The sequence below is a fragment of the Xiphophorus couchianus genome, chromosome 14, assembly GCF_001444195.1.
Source record: "Xiphophorus couchianus chromosome 14, X_couchianus-1.0, whole genome shotgun sequence".
Classification (NCBI taxonomy): Eukaryota; Metazoa; Chordata; class Actinopteri; order Cyprinodontiformes; family Poeciliidae; genus Xiphophorus; species Xiphophorus couchianus.
Genome location: NC_040241.1, coordinates 1315133 through 1338285, shown reverse-complemented (window position 1 = coordinate 1338285; position 23153 = coordinate 1315133). Strand labels below are relative to the sequence as shown.

At 39.0% G+C, this 23153-nt stretch overlaps 4 protein-coding genes and 1 long non-coding RNA gene across 8 annotated transcripts; 2 read left to right on the top strand and 3 right to left on the bottom strand.

Moving 5' to 3' along the window:
* Positions 1–1154: 1154 nt before the first annotated feature.
* Positions 1155–2148, top strand: LOC114157450 (eotaxin-like). The gene is made up of 3 exons (XM_028038429.1): positions 1155–1345; positions 1422–1533; positions 1755–2148. Exons 1-3 carry the CDS (start codon positions 1276–1278, stop codon positions 1852–1854), a joined length of 282 nt encoding a protein of 93 aa, XP_027894230.1. The 5' UTR covers positions 1155–1275; the 3' UTR covers positions 1855–2148.
* Positions 2149–4366: 2218 nt separating this feature from the next.
* On the bottom strand, positions 4367–11614 carry LOC114158040 (eotaxin-like). Of its 2 annotated transcripts, XM_028039352.1 has the most exons (4): positions 11566–11614; positions 5158–5238; positions 4824–4935; positions 4367–4661 (listed from the first exon to the last, which is right to left on the bottom strand). In XM_028039352.1, the coding sequence occupies exons 2-4, from the start codon at positions 5225–5227 to the stop codon at positions 4568–4570; spliced, it is 276 nt and encodes a 91-aa protein (XP_027895153.1). In that variant the 5' UTR covers positions 5228–5238; positions 11566–11614; the 3' UTR covers positions 4367–4567. The 2 variants fall into 2 exon arrangements, with proteins under 2 accessions (XP_027895153.1, XP_027895152.1); XM_028039351.1 differs by lacking the exon at positions 11566–11614 and having other exon boundaries at positions 5158–5336.
* LOC114158042 (uncharacterized) lies at positions 5955–16076 on the top strand. The gene is made up of 5 exons (XR_003598321.1): positions 5955–6000; positions 7698–8156; positions 9889–10039; positions 10266–10372; positions 15637–16076. It is a non-coding gene; the product is annotated as an uncharacterized LOC114158042 (long non-coding RNA).
* LOC114158039 (uncharacterized) lies at positions 6130–19881 on the bottom strand. Of its 3 annotated transcripts, none has more exons than XM_028039349.1 (6): positions 19722–19868; positions 18724–18873; positions 18481–18571; positions 16083–16243; positions 15185–15296; positions 6130–6567 (listed from the first exon to the last, which is right to left on the bottom strand). In XM_028039349.1, exons 1-6 carry the CDS (start codon positions 19804–19806, stop codon positions 6474–6476), a joined length of 693 nt encoding a protein of 230 aa, XP_027895150.1. In that variant the 5' UTR covers positions 19807–19868; the 3' UTR covers positions 6130–6473. The 3 variants fall into 3 exon arrangements, with proteins under 3 accessions (XP_027895150.1, XP_027895148.1, XP_027895149.1); XM_028039347.1 differs by lacking the exon at positions 15185–15296 and adding an exon at positions 6708–6819 and having other exon boundaries at positions 19722–19859; XM_028039348.1 differs by lacking the exon at positions 6130–6567 and adding an exon at positions 14901–15046 and having other exon boundaries at positions 19722–19881.
* On the bottom strand, positions 10770–11629 carry LOC114158041 (eotaxin-like). Its single transcript, XM_028039353.1, has 3 exons — positions 11485–11629; positions 11304–11415; positions 10770–11170 (listed from the first exon to the last, which is right to left on the bottom strand). Exons 1-3 carry the CDS (start codon positions 11552–11554, stop codon positions 11077–11079), a joined length of 276 nt encoding a protein of 91 aa, XP_027895154.1. The 5' UTR covers positions 11555–11629; the 3' UTR covers positions 10770–11076.
* Positions 19882–23153: the final 3272 nt, after the last annotated feature.

The following is a 23153-nucleotide window of genomic DNA, read 5'->3' as shown; positions in this document are numbered from 1 at the left end:
TTCATCTACTGTATACGTAGATGAATCCTACATATGATGTATAATAAGTATATATACGTGTAATCCTCCGTATAAAACATCTCTTGATGCACCAACCTCGGTCCATGAAGGGATTCTGCTTGACAACCTGTTGCCGGTGCACCTTTTCTTACCACAACCCAACAGATTTACTTTTGCAAGTGAAGCAAATACAGCTTTCACTATAATGCTCCACTTGCGATATATAGAAAATATAAATCAAGACTCAAAATCTGAACGACTGGATCACGGTTGTAAACTGAATAATTAAGGTCATTTCCCTCAGTGATGTGAAAAAAAGCTTTGTTTTCCTCATATGGAAGTAATTCCTCCGTAGACGAACCTCTCAGAAATTTCTCTTCTGCTTGAATCCAAACTGGGTCATGTTGTCTCATTTCAAGACCAAGGCAACCACAGACAGAGACAATCATGTGTGGTGAGGACGTCCGATACAGACTGGAGGGAGATCAACCTTTGTCTTTAGCGGTTCGCCACAGCAACTGGAAGGAAGGAAATCTGCAAGCACCAATATAATCTGTGACTGTTTGGTCAAGACTCGAAATCGTCAACAATGCTGGGATGAATTATTGTTCAGCAGTGGCTTTGGTTTTGGCCATCAAGAACCTTTAATAAGTGCATTCTGGGAGTCCGAGTATTTATCGGTTTCTGTATGCAGTTCAGTCCTTGTTTTTCAGTCGTGTTGAGCCCAGCAGTAATGTAGAAATGTAGTTTTTACAAGTAAAACTTTGTTGAAATTCGTTGCCTCTGTGTATAAAGTAGGACAGTGAAGTTGATTCAGATTGAGTTCATTATTTGTTGTGAAATAGTTCTGAGCAAAATTGGTTCTCGAAAAAAAACCTGATCAGGAATCGGTTCGAGACGTTCGGGTGGGTTTTCAAACCAGAAGCACCAAGAATAGGAAAGTCAATGGAAACGTGCAGCAAACGCAACATCTGAATCTCGATGTCGTCTTCGTATCGTTTCTCTTATTGTTTAGTGAGAACCAGTGTTGTGCTCCGTCATCGTCTCGCTCGACGGATGCAGAGTTGGTCAAACCACTGCTGCTTTCCCTCTGTACTGCACCATCGTTTCTAACTGAGTGGAAAGTTTCACATGCAGTCTCTTCATAACCACACACCCTCCCACCTTAACCCCACTGACACCTTGTCACCCCTCCCATCCATTTTGAACCTTGTTTTCCCCCAGACGTGCCGTAAGTCTTCATCATCATCACCTCCGGAGGAACATCTGGTCATCATGAAGGCCCAACACGTCTTCCTGCTCTGCGTCCTGGGGGCCGCTCTGCTGTCCACGGTCCTCTGCAGCAGTAAGGCTCCAGCCGGACCACAGCTGCTTCTTCAGGCTGTCAGACGATTCGTTTACTGTGATCTTCTTGTCCTCAGATGGAATTGGACCCGACGACTGCTGCTTCAAATTCTATCGACGGCAGATTAGAAAATTGAACATCCGCTCGTACTACTTCACCGATTACCGCTGTCCCAAGGCTGCAGTCATGTGAGTAACTCAAACTCCAAACTGGGTTCATGTCGGTCAAGTTTTGAGCAAGTCCTAAGAAGACAAATGGGTAGGGAGGGATTTTCTCTCAGGGAAATGATCAGAAGAATAATGTCAATAATGCTTAAAGTAGACATGTTTCATATCGACATTACCCTTGGTCTTGTACAAGGAAGTGTTGACGGTATCCTTATTTTCAAATCTCCTTCCTTTTTGTGTAGTTTGGTCACAGAGCAGAATCGTCGCCACATCTGCGTGGATGCAAGTCTCCTGTGGGTTAAAAACATGATGAGGCATCTGGATGAAAAGGACTTGAAGTGAACCTCTTGCTCATCCTTTCACCTTTCTCTGCTTTGTTTTGCCCCCCATAAAAGCTGGAGAACGTTTGCGGCGTTCTGACGACTCAGCATGTTATTCTGACGGACCCTTTCAAAGCTTTTTGCTTCCAAGTGGAGTCATTCATCTGACCTTGTTTCAGTGGTTTCGTTATCTTGATGGGTTAACCTCACTGGAAACCGGTTTTGATCTGATCTTGTTTTCTGATGTTTTCTAAACTGATCTGCTGTACCTGCTGGTTTCATCTCAAATAAAAATAAAAACATGTACTCATCTGCTCTAGCGGTGTATTTCTACATTGCTCAGGCTTATAATAACTTCTTTGGTAAGACAAGATGAAAGGATTAGAAAATCAGATAGATCAGTAGATATGATGTTTCTGCAAGTTTCAAGAAGTTACATTGAAAGACTTAAAGATCTGAATTGAATAGAGGAACATTCATTTATTTAGAAACAAGTTAATTACATCTTTGTCAGAACCAGTTGGTGTTTTCCAGCTCTGACATTTGACTCGACAGTTTTTACTCCTGGTCTAGCAAACCACATCCCCTTTCTACTCAATGTGATAAACCTCATGACTCTTACTGACAACCAGTTTCAGCCATTTACTGACATACCTGTTACTAAACAGACAAACGGACAGACCAATACTTTATTAATACCCACGTAGGGAAATTCATGTGTCTAAGTAGCACCTAACTCTCCCGAACCACACACACCATCAGTAGAAAAACCAGTCATATTTGTTACTAATAAATGCCCATGTCAGCAGGCCATATTGTGCAGCTACAGCTCTAGAAAAAATGAAGAGCCCCACTGAAAACCTCCTGGTTATTCTATCTAATGTTGATTTCTAAACTCTTCCTGAGTTAAAACATCAGTGTTTTTGTTTCTAAGTGAATATAAACTTGTTCTCTTTGAGGTCTGAAAGCACTGCATCTTTTTTCGTTGTTTTCAATTCTTCTCATTTTCTGCTAATAAATATTACATTTTTGCTCAGAATTTCGGAGACATGTTGTCAGCAGTTCATAGAATAACAGGACAATGTTCATGTTACTTAAGCATATACCTGTAAAGAGTAATATCAGAGAAACTGATCATTTTAAGTGGTCTCTTAACTTTTTTCAGAGCTGTACATTCGGTTGCCATGGTGAGTGATTGAGCACTGGACAACTTTACGTCAGAGATTCAGCTTTAGGGAAACCAATTATTCTCCTAACCAAACAAAACCATTAAGACAGATGAGTCTTAATGTCTGTTGACCAACCAGTGACCTCAGGTCCATTCCTCCAGAGCTGCTGTCCTTCAACAGCTTCAACATCATCATCATCAGTCACTCAGCTCTGCAAAGTGTGACTATCAGATCCTAAATGCAGATAAACTTTTGTTTTTGTCTCTCTGAATATTATTTATTTGCCTTTGAAGAGAGTCGAGGTGAACAAACTGTCCCTGGTGCATCACATAGTCACACATTGAGCAGAACGTATCCTGTTGGGTTTGTGGTCTAAAAATGTTTAGCATGGCTGCACACCATGCAAAAGCATCACCATTGGGGGGGGAGGGAGGCTGCACCCCCCCCCCCCCCCCACACACACACACACACATGTGCCCCCCCCACACACACACATGTTTGCGGGGACTTTCCATTGACTTCCATTCATTTCTACAGCCTAAACCTTACCCCCTACCCTTATCCTAACCCTATCCATTACAAACCTAATCCTAACCAAAACTCAATTCACACCTTAGTCCTAAATCTGACTCCTGACCCAAAAACAGCGTTTCCCCTTGTGGGGACCAGGCTTCGGTCCCCACAAGGAGCAGTGGGTCCCCACAGTGTAGTATATGTCAGGAAAATGGTCCCCACAAGGTATTAGAAACAAACACACCCACACACACACACATGAAAAGGTTTTAATGTCGACAGCAGATCGTTCAGGTCGCTGTCGTTCTGCTAAATGTTATTGTGAACTTGCAGATTCTCTCTAATTCAGAGTCTGAACTAGTCATGGATTCTCAAATATATTTAAATATGTTACAGGAACCCACTAATATTTAGCATGTTAAAGAGACAGGTCAGTCTTCAATAAAACCATTTTTCAGTAAATTATGAGTTAAATTTATAACAATGTTCTTGCCAGCCACTGATTCAAATTGCAAGAACTCTTCATCGTTTTGAAAGCTTCACCTTGACTTACTGCTTGTTGTTTTTGTCAAATTGTTCAACTTTTGTCTTTTCTGACCGTAATTGTTTTTCTCCAGAGGTTATTTGACTTCTCTAGAGGTCAAATGTCATCTGCATCAATGCTGCTGCACTGATGCAGGAAATAGAACCCAGTAAAGGCAGCAGGAAGAACCAAAGGTGTTGGTAAAGATTGTGGCACAGAGATGGAAGGTAAGACAAGTTTATTTTTAGAGCACAATGCAGCAACAGAACAATTTAAAGTGCTTTAATTGACAAAAACAACACTAACAAGCAAGAAACGTCACATTACAGTGGGATTATAATGCAGACTACAATTAACATTCCAGATACTATTGATAGATTTTTAAAGAAATTTTAGAAAACAAACTATGGTATATTCAAAGCAAAATCTTTACTTGAAATAGAAAAGCTTTAATACCAAAATCATGACCACATTGCCAGTTCACTTTGTTCTTCACATGATCTGATGAAGCAGAACAGCAGGCAGATCCTTTACAGGATTTTCTTCTCCAGATGCTTAACAATCTTTTCTACCCACTTTTCCTGTGAATCCACACAGATGCGGCGTGCCCGCTGTGTTATCAAGCTGAAAGAAAACAAAAATAAAATACAGATTTTTTTTTTCTCACAAAAGAGGAACGGAAATAAACGAGCTTCACTTTTAAAATGAGTTAAGCCAAGTCGGAACTGATCATTTTAGGCTTTTTAATGCACAGAGATGAACAGGAACCCAGTTCTCAGTACTTACACAACTGCACTTATGGGGCAGCGAGAATCAGTCCTGAAATATGAAGAGATGAGATTTTTGTTCACCGGGTTTCTGAAGAATTGAAAGCAGCAGTCGTCGGGACCACTTGCACCTGAAAATGACACCGTCAGTTAATGACGAATTTTGAATGAACATGAGTTACAACCTCGTCTAATTTCCCTTTGGGATCAATAAACGAACTTTGAATTTGAATTGAATCAGAATCTGAACTCCTTTTGCTGTCATTGCCCAAGAAAGCACAACAAAATTTTAAAACGAAGACTGAATTGAGTCGGCTGATGGGAGAAGAAGCGTCGTCTCCAGGTGAACTTACTGTTGCAGAGGACCGTGGACAGCAGAGCGGCTCCCAGCATGCAGAGCAGGAGGATGTTAGCGGCCTTCATGACGACCAGATGTTAACGATGATAGAGATGCTCTGGGTGGTTTGAACAAACGGCGGACCGGTGCTGCCTTTATCAAAGCCTAGGTGTTAGAAGAGGCAGGGTCTCTGTGGCTACGCAGCGACTGAACGCCTCTGAGATGGTGAAACTTTCCACTTGGTTAGACAGAGTGGTAGATTTCAGAGGAAATGCTGTGGGCCGACCAGAAAAAAGCATGAAGTCAGTGAGCATCAGTGAGCTGAAGAAATAAACCCCATCACAGATCTCTATTTCAGTTGTTTGTTTTGGGATAAACTTTAAGTATGGAACAAGTAAATCCTAACATTATTTTTATAATTGCAGTAAATATGGTGTTAGGATTGGAAACAGACTAAATACACATAGAAGCAGTGCTGTGCTTTTGCATTCAGCCCCTTTCCCTCTAAAACACCTAAATAAATTCAGTAAATTAAATGCGTTTATTTGTAACATGTTCAATAATGTCTTAAGTTTGAATACATTTTTAATATAGGAGCAGATTTTCTTATTGTCGCCCCCTGCTGGTAAAAGTTAGCCAAGGTCATCTGTTGCAGGACCTGGAGTTACTTCTGTTAAACAGCAAACAGAAATAAAATAATGAGTTTTATGTTGCTGGTAAGTTGTGACTTTTAAAGTGATCGTAATAATATTACTTAAATATTATTTTTTAGGACTAAAACCTCAGGGATGCTGTGGTGGTGCAGAGGTTCAGCACAAACCACTTAAGGAGGCTTTAGTCCTTGATGTGGCCGTCGCAGGTTCGATTCCCGGTCAGGTGACCTTTGCTGCATGTTCCTCTCTCTCTTTACCTACTTTCATGTCTTAACACTTTGAAATAAACCACCACAAAAAACAAAAACACAAAAAAAGACTGAAAACTCTGAACCATTTGTTAAGAGTCAGGTTTATTTTTGAACAAAAGCAAGAAAAGGAAAACATCCAGCAACCAAAGGAAACATTTCTGATGATTTTGTGTTTGATTAGAGAAAATGATGAAAACAGAACAAGAGAAGGAAAAATGAATTCAACAGAAATCTGAATGGTTCCAGTCACTGATGTAGGATAGTTTATGTACAAAGTTTCCAAAAGAAATGATACAAACATCAACAGTGATTACATTTAAAAGCAAAATCTTTGATTATTTGAAACAGAATAATTCTGATACTAAAAACATGATCACTTTGCCAAATGCGTTTTATTGGACTTTTAATCAGGACAGATGGCAGCAACTTTAAAAGGAATTTATGTCCAGAAAGTTCATAACATTCTTCACCCAGGGCTGACTTGGATCAGCACAGATGTTACGTTTCCTGTGTGTTATTAAGCTGAAAGAAAAGACATTTTCTCAAAACAGGGATAAGAATCATAAATGAACTTTGATTTCAATAGAACTAAAGCAAAGTCAAAAATAAAGCAGAATAATTAACATTCAAGGAAAAATAGAAACTCAGTTATCAGAACTTACACAGCTGCTCTGATGGCGCAGCGAGGATCAGTCATGGCATATGAAGAGATGAGATTTTTATTCACTGGTAATCTGAAGAATTTAAAGCAGCATTCAGTGGGACCACTTCCATCTGAAAACGACACCGTTAGTTAATGAAGAACTTTGAATGAACATGAGTTACAACAACGTTTAATTTCAAAATCAATAAAAGTCATTTTGAATTTGAATTGAATTAGAATCAGAACTTCTTTTATTGTCATTGAGCAAGAAAGCACAAAAAAAAAAAAAGCCTGATTTGAATGTAACATCAGCTGATGAACTTACGTTCAAGGCAGAGGACCGTGGAGACATACAGGACAAACAACCATGCACACACACACGCACACCTAGGGAGAATTTAGAGAAACCAATTGACCTAACAGTCATGTTTCTGGACTGTGGGAGGAAGCCGGAGTACCCGGAGAGAACCCACGCATGCACAGGGAGAACATGCAAACTCCATGCAGAAAGACCCCGGCCGGGAATCGAACCCAGGACCTTCTTGCTGCAAGGCAACAGTGCTACCAACTGCGCCACTGTGCAGCCCACCTTAATAGCAAGAAGTAAAAAAAAAAACGTCAAGTGTAAAACTTCTATGATTCCAAAAGGCTGAAATGAATATATTTAAACCTTTATTTAATGAATGATTTGAGGTTGGTTTTTTTTTTCTAGTCTTTTTTTTTGCGTTTTGATAAGAAAACAGAATTGTGTTTGATGTTAAAGAGTTCAGCTCTGATCCTGAGAAGTTCTGGGTCAGGAAAGTAACACGTATAGTCTGGACCATCAAGGGCCTACTTCCTGTCTGATGATAAGACAATTTAGATAATCTGAAGCAAAAGAGGGACGGGGGACGTATTGTAACGTTTTCCTTTACATTCCCTTCTTTTCATTGTGATGAAATAAGTTAGTGACGGGGTTGGGCTTAAAAACCATGGAAGAAAGTCACTGACAAATTCTTTCCATTCTCAGAAACATGTTCTCTGGAAGGTGGAGGATGTCTCTGGCAGCACCAACCACCAACCTCATGGAAGGAGGAAGACGCTGATGAAGCATGTGGACAGGAGCTTCTGCAGACAATCCCTGTTGAGATTTTGCCTGAATCGAAGTCGACTGGCAGGATCTTCTCCGGCTGTCTTCTTTCTTTGGGTTCAGAGGTTTCTAGCACTTGAACGCACCGTTAGAGTGACGTTGTTACTACACTGTGATCTGTTCACTGCGATCAGGTGGATTGACGTCTGGACGGGGTTCGACTGGCGGATCAGGAACTGGTCTGCAGTGGCTCGCGTGGACACAGCTGGTTCTTCCAGCAGTCCGAGTCGCAAACAGCCCCAGGAAGAGTCCTTGCCATGTCGCCGGTGTTCTCCATGGAGCTTCTTCAGCACCGTCTGGTCAGCAGGCTTCAGTCGGTGCTGACGGATCTCTGCGGGGGTCAGTATGCAGCTTTCGCAGCCTGTAAGACTTTGTAAAGAACAGCGGAGAGGTTGTGCAGTAGGATGAAGGCATGTGGAAGGGCCTGGCCTGTTCCTTTACAAGGTCTCTTACCACAAAAAGGGGATGATTTGCAGTATTTACTGCATAGCTGACAGAGTGGCATCGTCAGGCCTGCACTGTCTACGCCATAGACACTTCTCACCTGTGGAGGCAAAAGGCTGTAAGGCATACAAATCAGCAAGAAGGGCTGAGTGTGTAAGAGCGAGTCACAGGCTCGACGAACGGCAGAGTAAGATGAAAGTTTTCTGTGACAGCAACAAATGTTGAACATTCAAATTCCTTGTTTGTTTGCCCAAACTTGGCTGATTTATTCTAGCTTTTACACCAAAATGACTTTTTTCCAGCAGGCTTTCTGCATGTTTTTCTAGATGTTTTCTGCAGTTGGGTTGTCACTGAGCAACCTTTCTGAACCGTGACAGATTGTCGTTTCAGGTGTCTTTAACCACCAAACCGAGCCAAGCTATACATACACACACGTGTTTTTACTGATGTGTTTTATGACCCACATAAAAACACAAAATATATTTCTCCCCCTCAACTTCCTCTTTAGTTGAATGTTGCATAGGCCAGCATCTCTGCATTAGCTATTAGCAAACACTGACTACAAATGTAGACATGAGAGACTCGTATACGTTCAAATGTAGCATTTGAAAAAAACTTGAAGAACATGAAAGTTTCAGGATTAGTAGCTAGACGTCAATGTCAAATTTACTTGTATAACACGTTTGAAAACATAAACATTTGACCAAAGTATTCCACAATGTACATCAACCATCATAACACAAAATGCATCAGCAAAATGAAATGACAAAAGCGAATAAAAAATATATTCAAAGCATCAGAAGAATGTGAAAGCTTCAACCTGATTTTCAAGACTACCAGAAACAGCCAATGAGCTTTCTCACCAAGATGGAACATATAGAGTACAAAAACATTGATATGGATAAATTCATACCATTAAAATTTATATTGACACGAGTGGTGAGGTCTACCTCCTCTTAAACCTCAGCTAAAAGTCTGACTGTATGGCCCCAACTGTACATGAACGTTTGCTCCTCTTTTCATCTCTCTGAATATAATTAATTTCCTATTAAGGAAATTTGAGGTGCAACAAACGGTCCCTGCTGCAGCACAAAGTTACACATCGAGCAGAACGTATCCTGTTGGGTTTGTGGTTCTACCTAGAAAAGTTTATCATGACTGCAGAAACACATGAAATGGGTTCAATGTTGAATGTTGCTGACAGCCGATTGTTCAGGTCACTGTAGCTTCGCTAAACATTGTGCAGTTTGTTCCAGTCTGTGGTTTGTTCCCCTGAAGATCCCGGATGTAAAACTGAAAAATCGAAACATCGGACAAGACAAACACCTGAATAAATTTTAGATTAAAAAATGATTGAATTCAAGCTGTCTCTGTACTTCCCCTTTACATATACTATATGATAGCTTGTAATCTTTTATTTAAAATGTTCTTGTTTTATGTTTTCATTTGACTCACACCATTAATCAACCATTTTTTTAAAAATGTATTAGTAAAACTTTTAACATATTTCACTAACAATAACTTTGTGTACAAAGATTAAACCAATTTATCTGTAGTTCCATAGTATGAAAAATATTACCAAACATTAACATTAGGTATTGGCTGACTGAATTATTTCTGCTTTTAGCTCATTGCTGAAAACCAGCGGGAGTTTGAACGCGATGTCCCCGGGAGACAGACGCTCTCTCTCCGCCCGTCAGCCGGTAGAGCGGGCGAGGCGAGCCGGTGGCGGAAGCGGAAGCGGAAGCAGACATGTCCGAACACTACTGAGCATTTCGGTAAATTAAGCGATATGTTAATGTATCGAGCAGATATTTCATATTTTACTCCGCTAAATTGTCGCCTAATAACTAATAGGCTAAACGCAAACAATATCTAAGAGTTAAATTACTGTTGTTTATATATTATGAATGGATGTTTTTGTATTATGAATATATGTAAACTTTACACTGATAGCTTTCGGCAGCGTAATAACTTACGTACGTCTGTCTGTCACTGTCGCAGTTACGTGCTACAGCGATCCGCGCGCCTTTTGACGCGCGGGAAAATCAGGAGTCGGAGGAGATTCAAGGATTTCTCACACAAGCACCAAAGAATCAAAGCAACTCCAGGTATGTTTTTGATTAAAAAAAAAATAAATAAATAGTGACATTATATTATGATGTACAACTAAATAAAGTTGATTTTATATTCTACCTTCGACATTAAAAACCTAATGTAAAAACTAACATGTACAAAGATCTTTTTAGTTTGAATACCTCTTCAATCTAAGAGCAGAATGTATTCTTTTCGCCCCCTGCTGGTAAGAGTTAACTAAGACAATCTAATCAGGGACTGGCTGTTAATTTAAAAAATCACCTGAATAAAATGTAGTGACATGTGTTTTATGTACAGGTTTCCTAAATAATTTGCAAATTGATAATAAAACTTTAACTACAATAAATCAACGTTGCTGTTAAACCCGCCTAGCTTAAAGCTTCCTTATTAAGATTGAAAAAATCAGAACCATTTGACAAAGTTCCATTTATTTTAGAATAAAATCCAGTAAAAGAAAGCATGCAACAACCAAAGGAAACATCCAGAAGACTTTGTGTTTGATTACAGAAAAATAGAATAGAAAAGCAAAAAAAGGGGAAAAAACAACAATCAAAAACTCCACTACAGTCAATTCTGTAGGACAGCAGGTGTTGTACAAATTGTAGCGTAAACAATGATTACTTGAACCAAAATGGAATGCCAAAATTAGAATCACTCTGCCACGCGCCTTTTATAGACCTTCATATGATCTGATAAATATGGACAACAGGCAGATCCTTTAACGGGACTTTTTCTTCAGAAAGTCAATAATCGTCTTCACCCAGCGCTGCTGTGCGTCCACACAGATGGAGCGTCCTTTTTTTGTCGTTAAACTGAAAGGGAAAAATAGACAAGTAAAGAGAAACTCGCCAACGAGCTTCACGTTTTACAGAAGGAAAACAAAGTCAAAAATAAAACAGAACAAATGAACGTACATGACACACAGAGGACAACAGGAGTACTTACACGATTCCACTCGACGAACAGCGGGGGTCAGTCTTGTAATATGAAGAGAAGAGATTTTTGTCCATGCGGTATTTGAAGAGATCAAAGCAGCAGTCGACCGGCATATTTCCACCTGAAAAATGAGACGGTCAGACTGACATCAGCTGATGGGAGAAGAAGCGTCGTCTCCAGGTGAACTTACTGTTGCAGAGGACCGTGGACAGCAGAGCGGCTCCCAGCATGCAGAGCAGGAGGATGTTGGCGGCCTTCATGATGACCAGATGTTCCTCTGACAGCGATGATAGAGACGCTCTGGATCATTTGAACGAACATCAGGCTGCAGTGCTGCCTTTATCAAGACCCAAACATGAAAAAAAAAAAAAATCTCTCAGAAAAGTCTGGGTTTCTGTGGTTTTGCAGTGACTGAATGCTTCTGTGACAATGAAACTTTCCACTTGATTAGGTGGAGTGGAAGATTACAGAGGAAATGCAGCGGCGGTTAGACCAACATGCATCTTCACAGCATGAAGTAAAAAACATTTTACCACATTTAAAGCTTCTATGATTCTAATATAAGATAGAAACAAAATTTCACAAGACTAAAAGGACATGTATGTATTTGTGCTTTTATCTTTGTTTTTACCCATTTACTGCATGATTTCATGTTGGATTTTACAATTTTTCCTAAAGCCAAACAAACAAACAAAACAAAAAGAGTTATTAGGCATCATAACCAGGACAGAATTGAAGCGTATCAATTTGAATTTCACTTTGTCTGTATTATGAGGTTCATTTGATTTTTATATTTCGGAATATGAATTAAATCTATTTGACATGTAAAATATCTTCCTATGACATTTGTTGTGAATTGGCTCAGTATAAATAAACTGAACGGACTGGAATTAATTGTGAATGACGTCAAGTAATAAACCTTAGGAATCAAACTTAAAAAATTTTAGAATTATTATTTTTTTGTGCAGAAATAAGGTGAAACCTCATATTTAGTGCTATATAATGAAGCATATAGTTTCCTGCTGATAAAATGTCAGCTTGTACTTTAAACTTGTTAAAAATTGCAGAAGCTGTTCCACATCCACTCATCAGACTCACCTGATTCGCTTCCAACGATCAGCCTCCCAGAATCAAAACGCTCCAGTTGAATTCAAACATTGTCAGATCTCCCTGCTGTGTGACTCTATATTCAACCACCAAACCAGGTCAGACTTTACACACACACACACACACACACACACAGACACACACACATGTTTGTTTTTTTACTTTTATAACCTACATTAAAAAAAGCATTAAAATATCTCTCTCCCTCAACTTCCTCTTCAGCTGCACTTTCTGAGGCCTGAATCTGCATTAACACTCAACAAGAAGAACTCACTACAAACATATACATGAGGCAAAACACTTGAGTACAGGAATGTTGTAAAAAAAATAAAAAAACAAAAGCATGAAAGTTCCATAATTAGCAGTAAAATGTAAAGGTCACATTTATGTGTATGCTTCATTTAAAACAACATAGTTGACCAAAGTGCTTCACAATTTACACCAACCTTAAAAGTTTTGAACTAAACCTTTACATCCTCCATCCATTATCTCCACACTGAGCACCGTTGAAGCCCACAGCTCAAAATCTCTCAGAGGACTTTAATAAAGTTTGATGTAAACATGAAAAATGACTTTTTTGACCCAAAATGGCCGCCTTCCTGTACATTTGAGGAAATACTTCCAACAGAATCTTTGTATTGATTTGGAAGGATCTATCTATGTAACGAATTTCAGAGGACCGTGGACAGCAGAGCGGCTCCCAGCATGCAGAGCAGGAGGATGTTGGCGGTTGGAGATAGGCCCCTAAACTATCGAATTAAAAACTTTTTATTTTACTTGTTGGGTGAGTTTTCATTTATTCCCCCAAATGTCTATGTTTGGTGGTCACACTAAGAAATCCTGCAATCACAACATGCTGCAGGTCTTCAAGTCCAGTCCTCAAGTTCAACTTCCTGCAACCTTTAGATCCCTGGTCCAATCAAATTCATCAAATGACTGAATCACCTCCTCAGTTCAGTTCAGTTCAGTTCAGTTCCTCAGAGTCCTGCTAATGACCTCATTATTTGACTTGGTTGTGCTGAAATAGAGACGCATTTCAAAGTTACAGGACTCCGGCCCTCAAAACCTATAGATGTCTAAAAAGTGGACCCAGAATCGGACCCTGTGGTACCAAACAAGCAAGAGGTTCTGAAGGGGTAACATTTTTCATGTTTCATAGTTTAAAATCAAACTGGAAGATTTCAGCAACGTCATTCTCATTTAAAAAGGTTTTTATTTAAATAAAAAAATCATTATCTTTACGATTTTAGAAAGAAAAGGAAGTTTATAGATTGGTCTGAAATTCAAACAAACTAAGGAGTCAGGTCCAGGTTCTTTATTTCTGCATGTTTTAAAACATCAGCAATAACATTTGAGTTATAAACAGCTTGAGGATTGTGACAGTTTGTAGCAATAATTTCAGGGAAATATACGAAGATTGCCTGGTTTTTAACTGGAAGGCTAAATGCACAAACCCAACACAAGAGTCCTGACAGAGAGAAACTGGTGGTGCTTTAACACACACAAAGGATTTGCTGTCAGTAACAGCTATTGGTAAAAACAGAGGCACAAACAGCAGGAGGAGTTAAATACACGACAACGCTTGATTCAACGTATAAATATTGTAGTTTTCGTCTTTTTTTTTTTTTTGCAATTTTGCAGACTCGAGATTTTCTTCTGCAGTAACTGGGACAGAAGACCTCCAACAGATGGAAAGGTTTGGTTCAGTTGACCAGAATAACACATCTAATCAACCTGATCATAACACGTTTGATGATATTATTATTTCATAACTTCATAACCTTTGACCTTCTCTCCTCTGGTCTGTTTAGCAGCTACAGTCTCAGATCAGCTCAGCCCTCCAGGACTGTCAGCCTGGAGATCTGAGCTCCAGATCTCCAGGCTGGAGCTCAGATTAATATATCTGTTGGGGAAAATATAGACTAGATTTGCTTTGCATTGTCCCCACATGATGGTAATGATATAATAGGATCCAATTAGATTCCTGATCAATATGGGTTGTTGCTATGTTGTTGAACTGTGTTTTAAGATCTTGTTCAATGGGCCCTTTTTTAACTTTGAGCCCCTGCCCTTCCATAGGTCTCTGCACGGCCCTGGTGCTTTTGCATTCAGCCCCTTTTCCTCTAAAACACCTAAATAAATTCAGTAAATTAAATGTGTTTATTTGTGTCATGTTCAATAATGTCTTAAGTTTGAATACATTATTAATATAGGAGCAGAATTTATTATTGTCACCCCCTGCTGGTAAAAGTTAGCCAAGGTCATCTGTTGCACATCCAGCAACCAAAGGAAACATTTTTGTTGATTTTGTGTTTGATTAGAGAAAATTATGAAAACAGAACAAGAGAAGAAAAAATGAATTCAACAGAAATCTGAATGGTTCCAGTCACTGATGTAGGATAGTTCATGTACAAAAAGAAATTATAAAAACATCAACAGTGATTACATTTAAAAGTAAAATCTTTGATTATTTGAAACAGAATAATTCTGTAATAATCATTTATCCAAATGCGTTTTATTGGACTTTTAATCAGGACAGATGGCAGCAACTTTAAAAGGAATTTATGTCCAGAAAGTTCATAAGATTCTTCACCCAGGGCTGACTTGGATCAGCACAGATGTTACGTTTCCTGTGTGTAATTAAGCTGAAAGAAAATACATTTTCTCAAAAGAGGGAAAAAATAATAAATGTACTTTGATTTCAATAGAACTAAAGCAAAGTCAAAAATAAAGCAGAATAATTAAATTCAGAGAATTATAGGAACTCAGTTATCAGTACTTACATAACAGCTCTCTTGGCGCAGCGATTATCAGTCATGGAATATGAAGAGATTAACTTTTTGTTCATTGGTAATCTGAAGAATTCAAAGCAGCAGTCGTCTGGAAAACCTGAATCTGAAAATGACATCGTCAGTTAATGAAGAATTTTACGTTTCATGTAGAATAATAAAGTGCGTTTTGCTCATTGGTTTTCAGATACTGTGCATTTTTACAGGACATAAATGTTTCTTTTAAGGTCATGTGCAAAAATCTGAGCACTCTTAACATTATGTGATTTGTGACATTATTAAATGTTTTTGTTATGCTGTCACTCATTTGCACATGGAGACAAAGATGAACATCAACTTCAGGTCTAATCTCTAAATTCTCCTGCATGTTCTCCCTTCTAGATTAATGTTTTTTTAAACCAAAAACAAAGAATGTTTAAATGTCATTTTCTCAATGCCACTTACAGATTCTTGACTCGACTGACTGTAACCACCCGGCAGACAGCGACACCAGGAGGAAGAGAAGAAGAAGAGCGCCACCGGAGTGAATGTGGCCACAACGAAGCGTCGAGACAGAGGTGGAGTGAAGTTTGCCCCGACACATTTAGGTGTCAGTCAACTCGGCTACACTGTTATTAATAAATAATTAATAAATACTCTGTCCAATTAATAAATGTTCCCATAAAATTAAATAACCCGCCTTTCTTCCATTTTTCTCTTTTGTCACATTTCATTTTAGTTTCTGCTTGGCCTGTGGGAATAAAATAATAGATAGAAAATCTCTGACAGCTGGAAGTGTTGAACTTGGATAAAATCGCTGCAATGTTTTTATTTAAGCATAGATTTTTTTGTTTTTTATGCCAAAGCTATGACATTTCTGCTTGAATGAAAACCTGCTGGAGGAAAATCTCACGTGAACTGTCGATGATTCTGTGTTGATCGGGTTGGTTGACGTTGACCTTCTGATTTCTAGGAGTTGTTGGAACCTTTGCAACACGATCGGCTTCAGAGCTGAACTCTGATGGTGGAGTCAGTCTCTGTTCATCAGTAGATGCAGTCGGTCCATACAAATCACTGAAAAATATAACAAAATCTGCTACACCCAATCTCTTATTTAGCCTTCCTATGGTCTTAAGCATGCGCTTTTACAAGATTTTTGTGTGTGTGTATGGTTTTGGGAACTGACGATCTGACAGGACAACCCCCAACCTCCCACTGTTCAGCTGTGACAGCTGCTGAGCTTTGCACTAAGGAGAGTTGAAACATTGGAGTTGCCTGACATAGATCTTTAGTTTGGTTCACCTTTGTCACTGCAACTGGGAGTCCTCCCTGGTTTGCATTAATTGTAAAGTCAACCAGCAGAACTCTGAAGTTTGCTCTTTAGTTTGCACTTTTTAACTTCTTCTACTCAAAATTCGAAATGTTGCCCACATTTCATCAGGATTGGGATCAGGAGGTGCAGACATGGAAAACTTGTCACCTGAGTTGGACTCTTCATTTTGAGTTTTCTTCTCATTCACTGTAAATAATGCATGGATTGAATGTTGAACTTTTTATGTATTTATATGAAAATATATTCACATAAACATGTACAGTCAGTACCTCACACAGTGGTTTGCGCCAGTGATTTGTGTGGTGCGACAAAAAGTGTTTCCACTGCAGTTTTGCGAAATAAATGAATATTGATGCAGCAAATAAAAAGAAAAAGAAAAAAGAAAATCTTATTCTAGCACCAATACTTTAAAAAAAAAAAACAATCAAAAAACTTTTTTTTGTATGTTTACTGTATGCTAATTTATTTTCAAGATGTCAAACTGCATAATTGTCTGGCCAATGCAAACGTGGTAGAGTTCCAGCTGTACTGTAAAGTCAAATGTTGCAATGATTAACTTTTGAAATATGAATTATTTCACAGGCTATGTTTAGGTTTTATTTTTATTTTAATGCCACACTATGTTTATGAGAATTCATGAAACAAGAACTCTAAAGGTTTCGCTCAGTTTCAGATGATTTACAGTTATAGCAAGCTGCAAACAGTCGGTTTAAAGGATGTTTAAAGGCAACCGTCATTTTAACTTGTATGAATTGAAAACTTGTTCACAATGAACATCAACAAAGGAAAAACAAACAGACAGAAATAGAACTTATCCTGTGAAGTGCTTCATCTATCCCAGGGGTTTTCAAAGTATGAAAGTGTGAGCCCCCCTGTGCCCCCCCCCCCCCCATAATCAACCCACACACAAACAAATGCCACTACAAAACACCTTCTAATAGCTTTTATTTTAGAACCATCTCATCTTTTAAAATGACACTTTATCTGAATGAAATTTAACACATGAACATTTTAAAACATTTCCTCCCTATTTATTTATTTATTTTATCAGGGCCTTTGTATGGCAAATACGCTCTTTTTTCAATTTTCGAATGATAAGAACAACCCCAAACTCATTTTTCAACCGTTTTCTCAAACAAACGTTACATCTGAGATTCTGAGTTTAATGTTTGAGATACCAACAGTGTTTTCACATCTTAACAAAAACATTTTGATCAGATCTTTGGAACACATCTGTAAATGTTGCACATTTCCTCGAAATTACTTACGCCAGAGCTGGTCTCCCCTGCCTTTTTCTTTACTAAAAATTTGTCCATTCTTTCTCTCACATCAGTAGACAGCAAGCAGATAGCTTCTTTTCCGGTTTATTTTTTCCCTCGCACCGCGCCTCCCCTAAAGTGCTCTGGCGCCCCCTAGGGGAGGCGCGCCTCACACTTTGAAAACCGCCGATCTATCCTATTTCCATCCATCCATTTTCTAACACCCTTGTCCCTAGTGGGGTCAGGAGGTGCTGGTCTCTATCTCCAGCTAACATTCCAGGTGAGAGGCGGGGTCACCCTGGACAGGTCACCAATCTGTCGCAGGGCAACACAGAAACATACAGAACAAACAACCATTCACACCTAAGGAGAATTTAGAGAGACCAATTAACCTGACAGTTATGTTTTTGGACTGTGGGAGGAAGCCAGAGAACCAGGAGAGAACCCACAGGGAGAACATGCAAACTCTGTGCAGAAAGATCCCAGGCCAGGAATCGAACCCAGGACCTTCTTGCTGCAAGGCAACAGTGCTACCAACTGCGCCACTGTGCAGCCCTGGCCTATTTCCAAAAGGTAAAATTTTCAACTTTCAGCTAATAAATCATAATCTCTAAGTCAATTCAAGTGTTAAACAAGAAGCTTTTTTTTGCTTTTTTTTAACATGAATTTCTTCCAAACTCATTCAATATTTCAAAGCAAAGCAGCAGGAAATGACTCACCTATTGGCTTCATGATCAGTTTGATTAGACGGGTTGTTCTGGTCAGCTGAGCCGAACATTTCAGTCTGTTTGAGGTCTTGTTCTGCAATTGCTGCAGAAAAACACACACATTTGTAAAATCATATGAAAATATGTAGATTTGCAAATAAAATCAAAATTGAAAGCAGCAAATCAAACCAAAGTTTGCAATAAAATGTGTATTTTTATTGTTCAAAAATTCTCAAGCAGAACTAAAAGTCTTACCAGTGAGTTCTGTGATGATGTTGATGTCCTCATCTGGTCGCCTGGCTGGAGATTCAGTTGATGTCCACTTCGTGAAAACTTCTGGCTGAAGGCAGAACTCCATCATGAACGTCTCATCAGAGCTGCTCTTGCTTCTCCTCTGCACAAACACTAGATGTGAAGAAACAAAACCATGTCGTCCTTTTTTCACATCACCCGAGTCACATGATCACCAACCGGATGTTGGACGACGACAGGAAGCAGTTGGAGGATTGTGGCGTGGCATGGTTTATAATGACTTATTCATGTGTGATTTTTTAAAATTGCGTTTCTTATTTAACTGAAACGCTGCATCTGCAAAATTGTGTTTTTTCGACATTAACAGAAAGCAGACGGTTCTGTGCACAGTTGTAATGGAAACACAGCTAGTGATCTGTTAGTTCGTCTTTATGAAGCCATCCTACCCTCTACGTATTTTTACTGTGTTAATTTCCCCAGGTTGAACTCGTTACCTACAGGATCAGTGATCAATAGGAAGGTGAGAGGTCAGCCCAGAACTACACTGGAGGGCATAAAGAGCTGGGACCATGTCATACAACAGGAATTTCTTTTAAAGGTTCCTTCTCTCACAGTTGAGATGTACGTATGAAAAATCTGCAGACATTTCATTTCTTTGTAGATGGAAAAACTTGAGAAATAAGTAGTGTATGAAATACTTATTTTCTCCACTGATTATTATGCTAACATGCTGTCCAGGAAAAAATAATGGTTCATTTAAAACTATAGAGACTTAGGTGAAATGATATTCATGTTCATGATGAATGGATATTAACTTTCCACTAAAACCTGAGAATTTAAGTAACCAAAAGTTAATCTATAGCATTAACTGTAAATGATTTCCTACTAAAGAAAGACAGACAGACAGGAAGTCTGAATGTGACTAAAGACAAATATGTTCAAACTAATGTCACATCAGCAGCATCAACATTTAAAGGTTCCTCTCCTTTAGCTGCTCTTACCTGAGAAGTCCAGATCTGGAGTTAAAAAGAAGGAGATCCAGACGACATTCAGCAGAACCAGACTGATCCAAACTACCTGCTGCATGTTTCTATCTGCTGCTGATCTCTGGCTTCACTCAGTCAGGGAAGAAGGCAGACTGTGAACATCTTATATTAGTGTTACAAGATGAACTACAAAGTCAGATGGTTCACGATTCTGTGACGCCATGATGAACATTTTTTTATTGAACCACAAACCTAACAATAGACATTCTGCATGAGGTGTGACTCTGTGATGCACCAGGGACTGTTGGTTGAAACCACAAAGACTGCTGCTGCTAACTTGAAGCAGAACATATAGAAAAGTTTATGAACATCTATCTGACTTTGAGATATCAGCTACCAACATTTACATGGTTTCCTTTCAAGATAAGACTTTTAATTTTCAGTTTCATTGAAGCTGAAAAAACCAAAACACCAGGGTGGAAATTTTCCTTCGACATTCCAACCGTAAAATAAAATATTCATACCAGGCGTGCCGTGGTGGCGTAGGGGTTAGCACGACCCATATTTGGAGGCCTTCAGTCCTCGAAGCGGCCGTCGCGGGTTCGACTCCTGGACCCGACAATATTTGCCGCATGTCTTCCCCCTTCTTCTTCCCCGTTTCCTGTCGGCCTACTGTCCTATAAGGGACACTAGAGCCCACAAAAGGCGCCCTGGAGGGGTAAAAAATATATATATATATATATTCATACCATCACAACACCAACAATTTGTGCATAGAATAAAACAGTTTGCATGCTATCGCTTGTCACTTAGATTGGTTGAGAATGGTTATTATTATCATGAGCATTTCCTTTTATTTTCGAATGGTTTTTTTTGTTGAATAGTCAAAATAAAATTTTAAGTTTATCTGTGTAGCATTTATACAGATCATGATTACATTCAAATTTGGAGTATTTAAGTAATGACTCCAGGATTTGGAGTCAATGCTCCATTGAACCTCAAGACGAAGTTTTCCTTTGTTTTGAAAACTTTAAAATTGATCCATAGACGGTGCCATCCGTTATTACTTCCATAAACAAAATGCCCTGCTCTGACCTCTATGTTATTCTTTTGTGCATACGGATTGCTCGGGTCAAACAGTTCACACAGAAGTCTGATTGCAGTCACACATAATTAGGTGCAAAAAAAAAAAAACTGAATTCACAATCGGGCTGCACAGTGGTGCAGTTGGTAGCACTGTTGCCTTGCAGCAAAAAGGTTCTGGGTTTGATTCCCGGCCCGGGGTCTTTCTGCACGGAGTTTGCATGTTCTTCCTCCATGTTCTCTGGCTTCCTCCCACAGACCTGACCAGTCAGGTCAGACAATTAACCTGACCTGACTGTCAGGTTAATTGGTCTCTCTAAATTGTGTGTCTTTATGGTTGTTTGTCCTGTCTGTCTCTGTGTTGTCCTGCGACAGACTGGCGACCTGTCCAGGGTGACCCTGCCTATCGTCTAGAACAGCGTTTCCCAATTCCGGTCCTCAGGCCTCCCTGCTCTGCATGTTTTAGATGTGCCTCTATTCCAGAACAGCTGATTCAAATGATTGCATGACCATCAAGTGCTGCAGAAACCTGTTGATCACCCATAGATTCAATCCAGGTGTGTAGCAGAAGGGAAACACCTAAAACATGCAGGGCAGGGGGGCCTGAGGACCGGAATTGGGAAACACTGGTCTAGAATGTTAGCTGGAGATAGACACCAGTACCTCCTGACACCACTAGGGACAAGGGATGGATGAATGGATGGATGGATGGATGGATTCACAATCAAGATGTGTTGTGTGAAAATAGTTTAAGACCTCTGTTCTACAGGCATCATTGAAACCACAAAATGAAGATCATCAGCTGAGGTTTTCACACCAGCCTTAGGAATGTCAACAGAGAATTTGATATGCAGGTCAAAAATATTGAGAAAATGACATTAAAGCCAAATGTGTGAACCTCATTCTTTAAAAAAGAAAAGTCTAAACATTCAATCAATTTGCTTCCCGTTATAAATTGGTTTTGTTATTTAAGGCCTTTTAAGGATTTTTAGACAAAGGAACCTTCTAAAAGTCCAAAGTTTAACCTTGTGTTTTAGACTCTCTTAACCTGCTTATTTGAAACCAGATGTTTGCTAAAAACTTAGCAACGTCTCCAGTCTCTGTAACCTGGTTTCTGTAGCACCAGATCTGGTAAAAACATTGTTGAAGGATTAATAGGGGAACCATGTCAAAATTTGATGTAAACATGAAAATTGACTTTTTTGAGCCAAAATGGCCGCCTTCCTGTACATTTGAGGAAATACTTCCAACAGAACCCTTATATTGATTTGGAAGCATCTATCAATATAACAAATTTCAGATCTCTATGATGTACCATTTGGTACATTTTCGAGCTAGGCCCCTAAACTATCGAATTAAAAACTTTTTATTTTACTTGTTGGGTGAGTTTTCGTTTATTCCCCCAAATGTCTATGTTTGGTGGTCACACTAAGAAATCCTGCAATCACAACATGCTGCAGGTCTTCAAGTCCAGTCCTCAAGTTCAACTTCCTGCAACTTTTAGATCCCTGGTCCAATCAAATTCATCAAATGACTGAATCACCTCCTCAGTTCAGTTCAGTTCCTCAGAGTCCTGCTAATGACCTCATTATTTGACTTGGTTGTGCTGAAATAGACTCAGTGTGAAATATTAAACACTGAATAATACATTAATCAAATGTTGTCACATCATGACATAATCACGTGCATAAGCAAGCTTAAATTCTTTTATTCTTGTTTGGCCTTTATTTTAACACTTGAATTGAGCTGAACTGTGAATAATTTCACAAATAGTGGGTGCAGTAAGTCATTTTTACCAGCAGGGGGCAGCTTATGTCTGTAAGTTAGTGTGTCTTACTCTGTGTGTTCCTGTTATGTTTACTGGAGCTGCTGTGTTGAAATTCTTACTTTTATTATAAATGACTTCATAATATCTAGTATTGAGAGAAACTTTGATACTTTAGTCCACATTTATTTAACAGCTCAGGTTGTAACAAGATTAGTTACCATGACTACGATACCCATTTTTTGATTGATCATTGTGTTTTTAACAAGTGAGTCACTTTAATCTGCCTTGCTGCTGAAATGTGCTGTTCAGGTGAACTTGACCTGAACTTAAATTCAACTACAGAGATTAATCTTAATAGAAAATCACATCACCTGATATCATTTTTATCTACATCACTGAAATCTTGTGAAATTTTCTCTGACAGTTTTGTTTGTGGTCAGAGAAAACGCCAAGCTTGAGGCAGAGTTGTTTCAGTTCAGACGTTTCTCACAGCTTCATAAAAACATCGTGCTCTGAACTCGGAATGCACACAAACCAGAGAATCCTCCTCCGGAATAAGACGTTAAAAACGATTTCTGCTTTAATCATAATAAAAA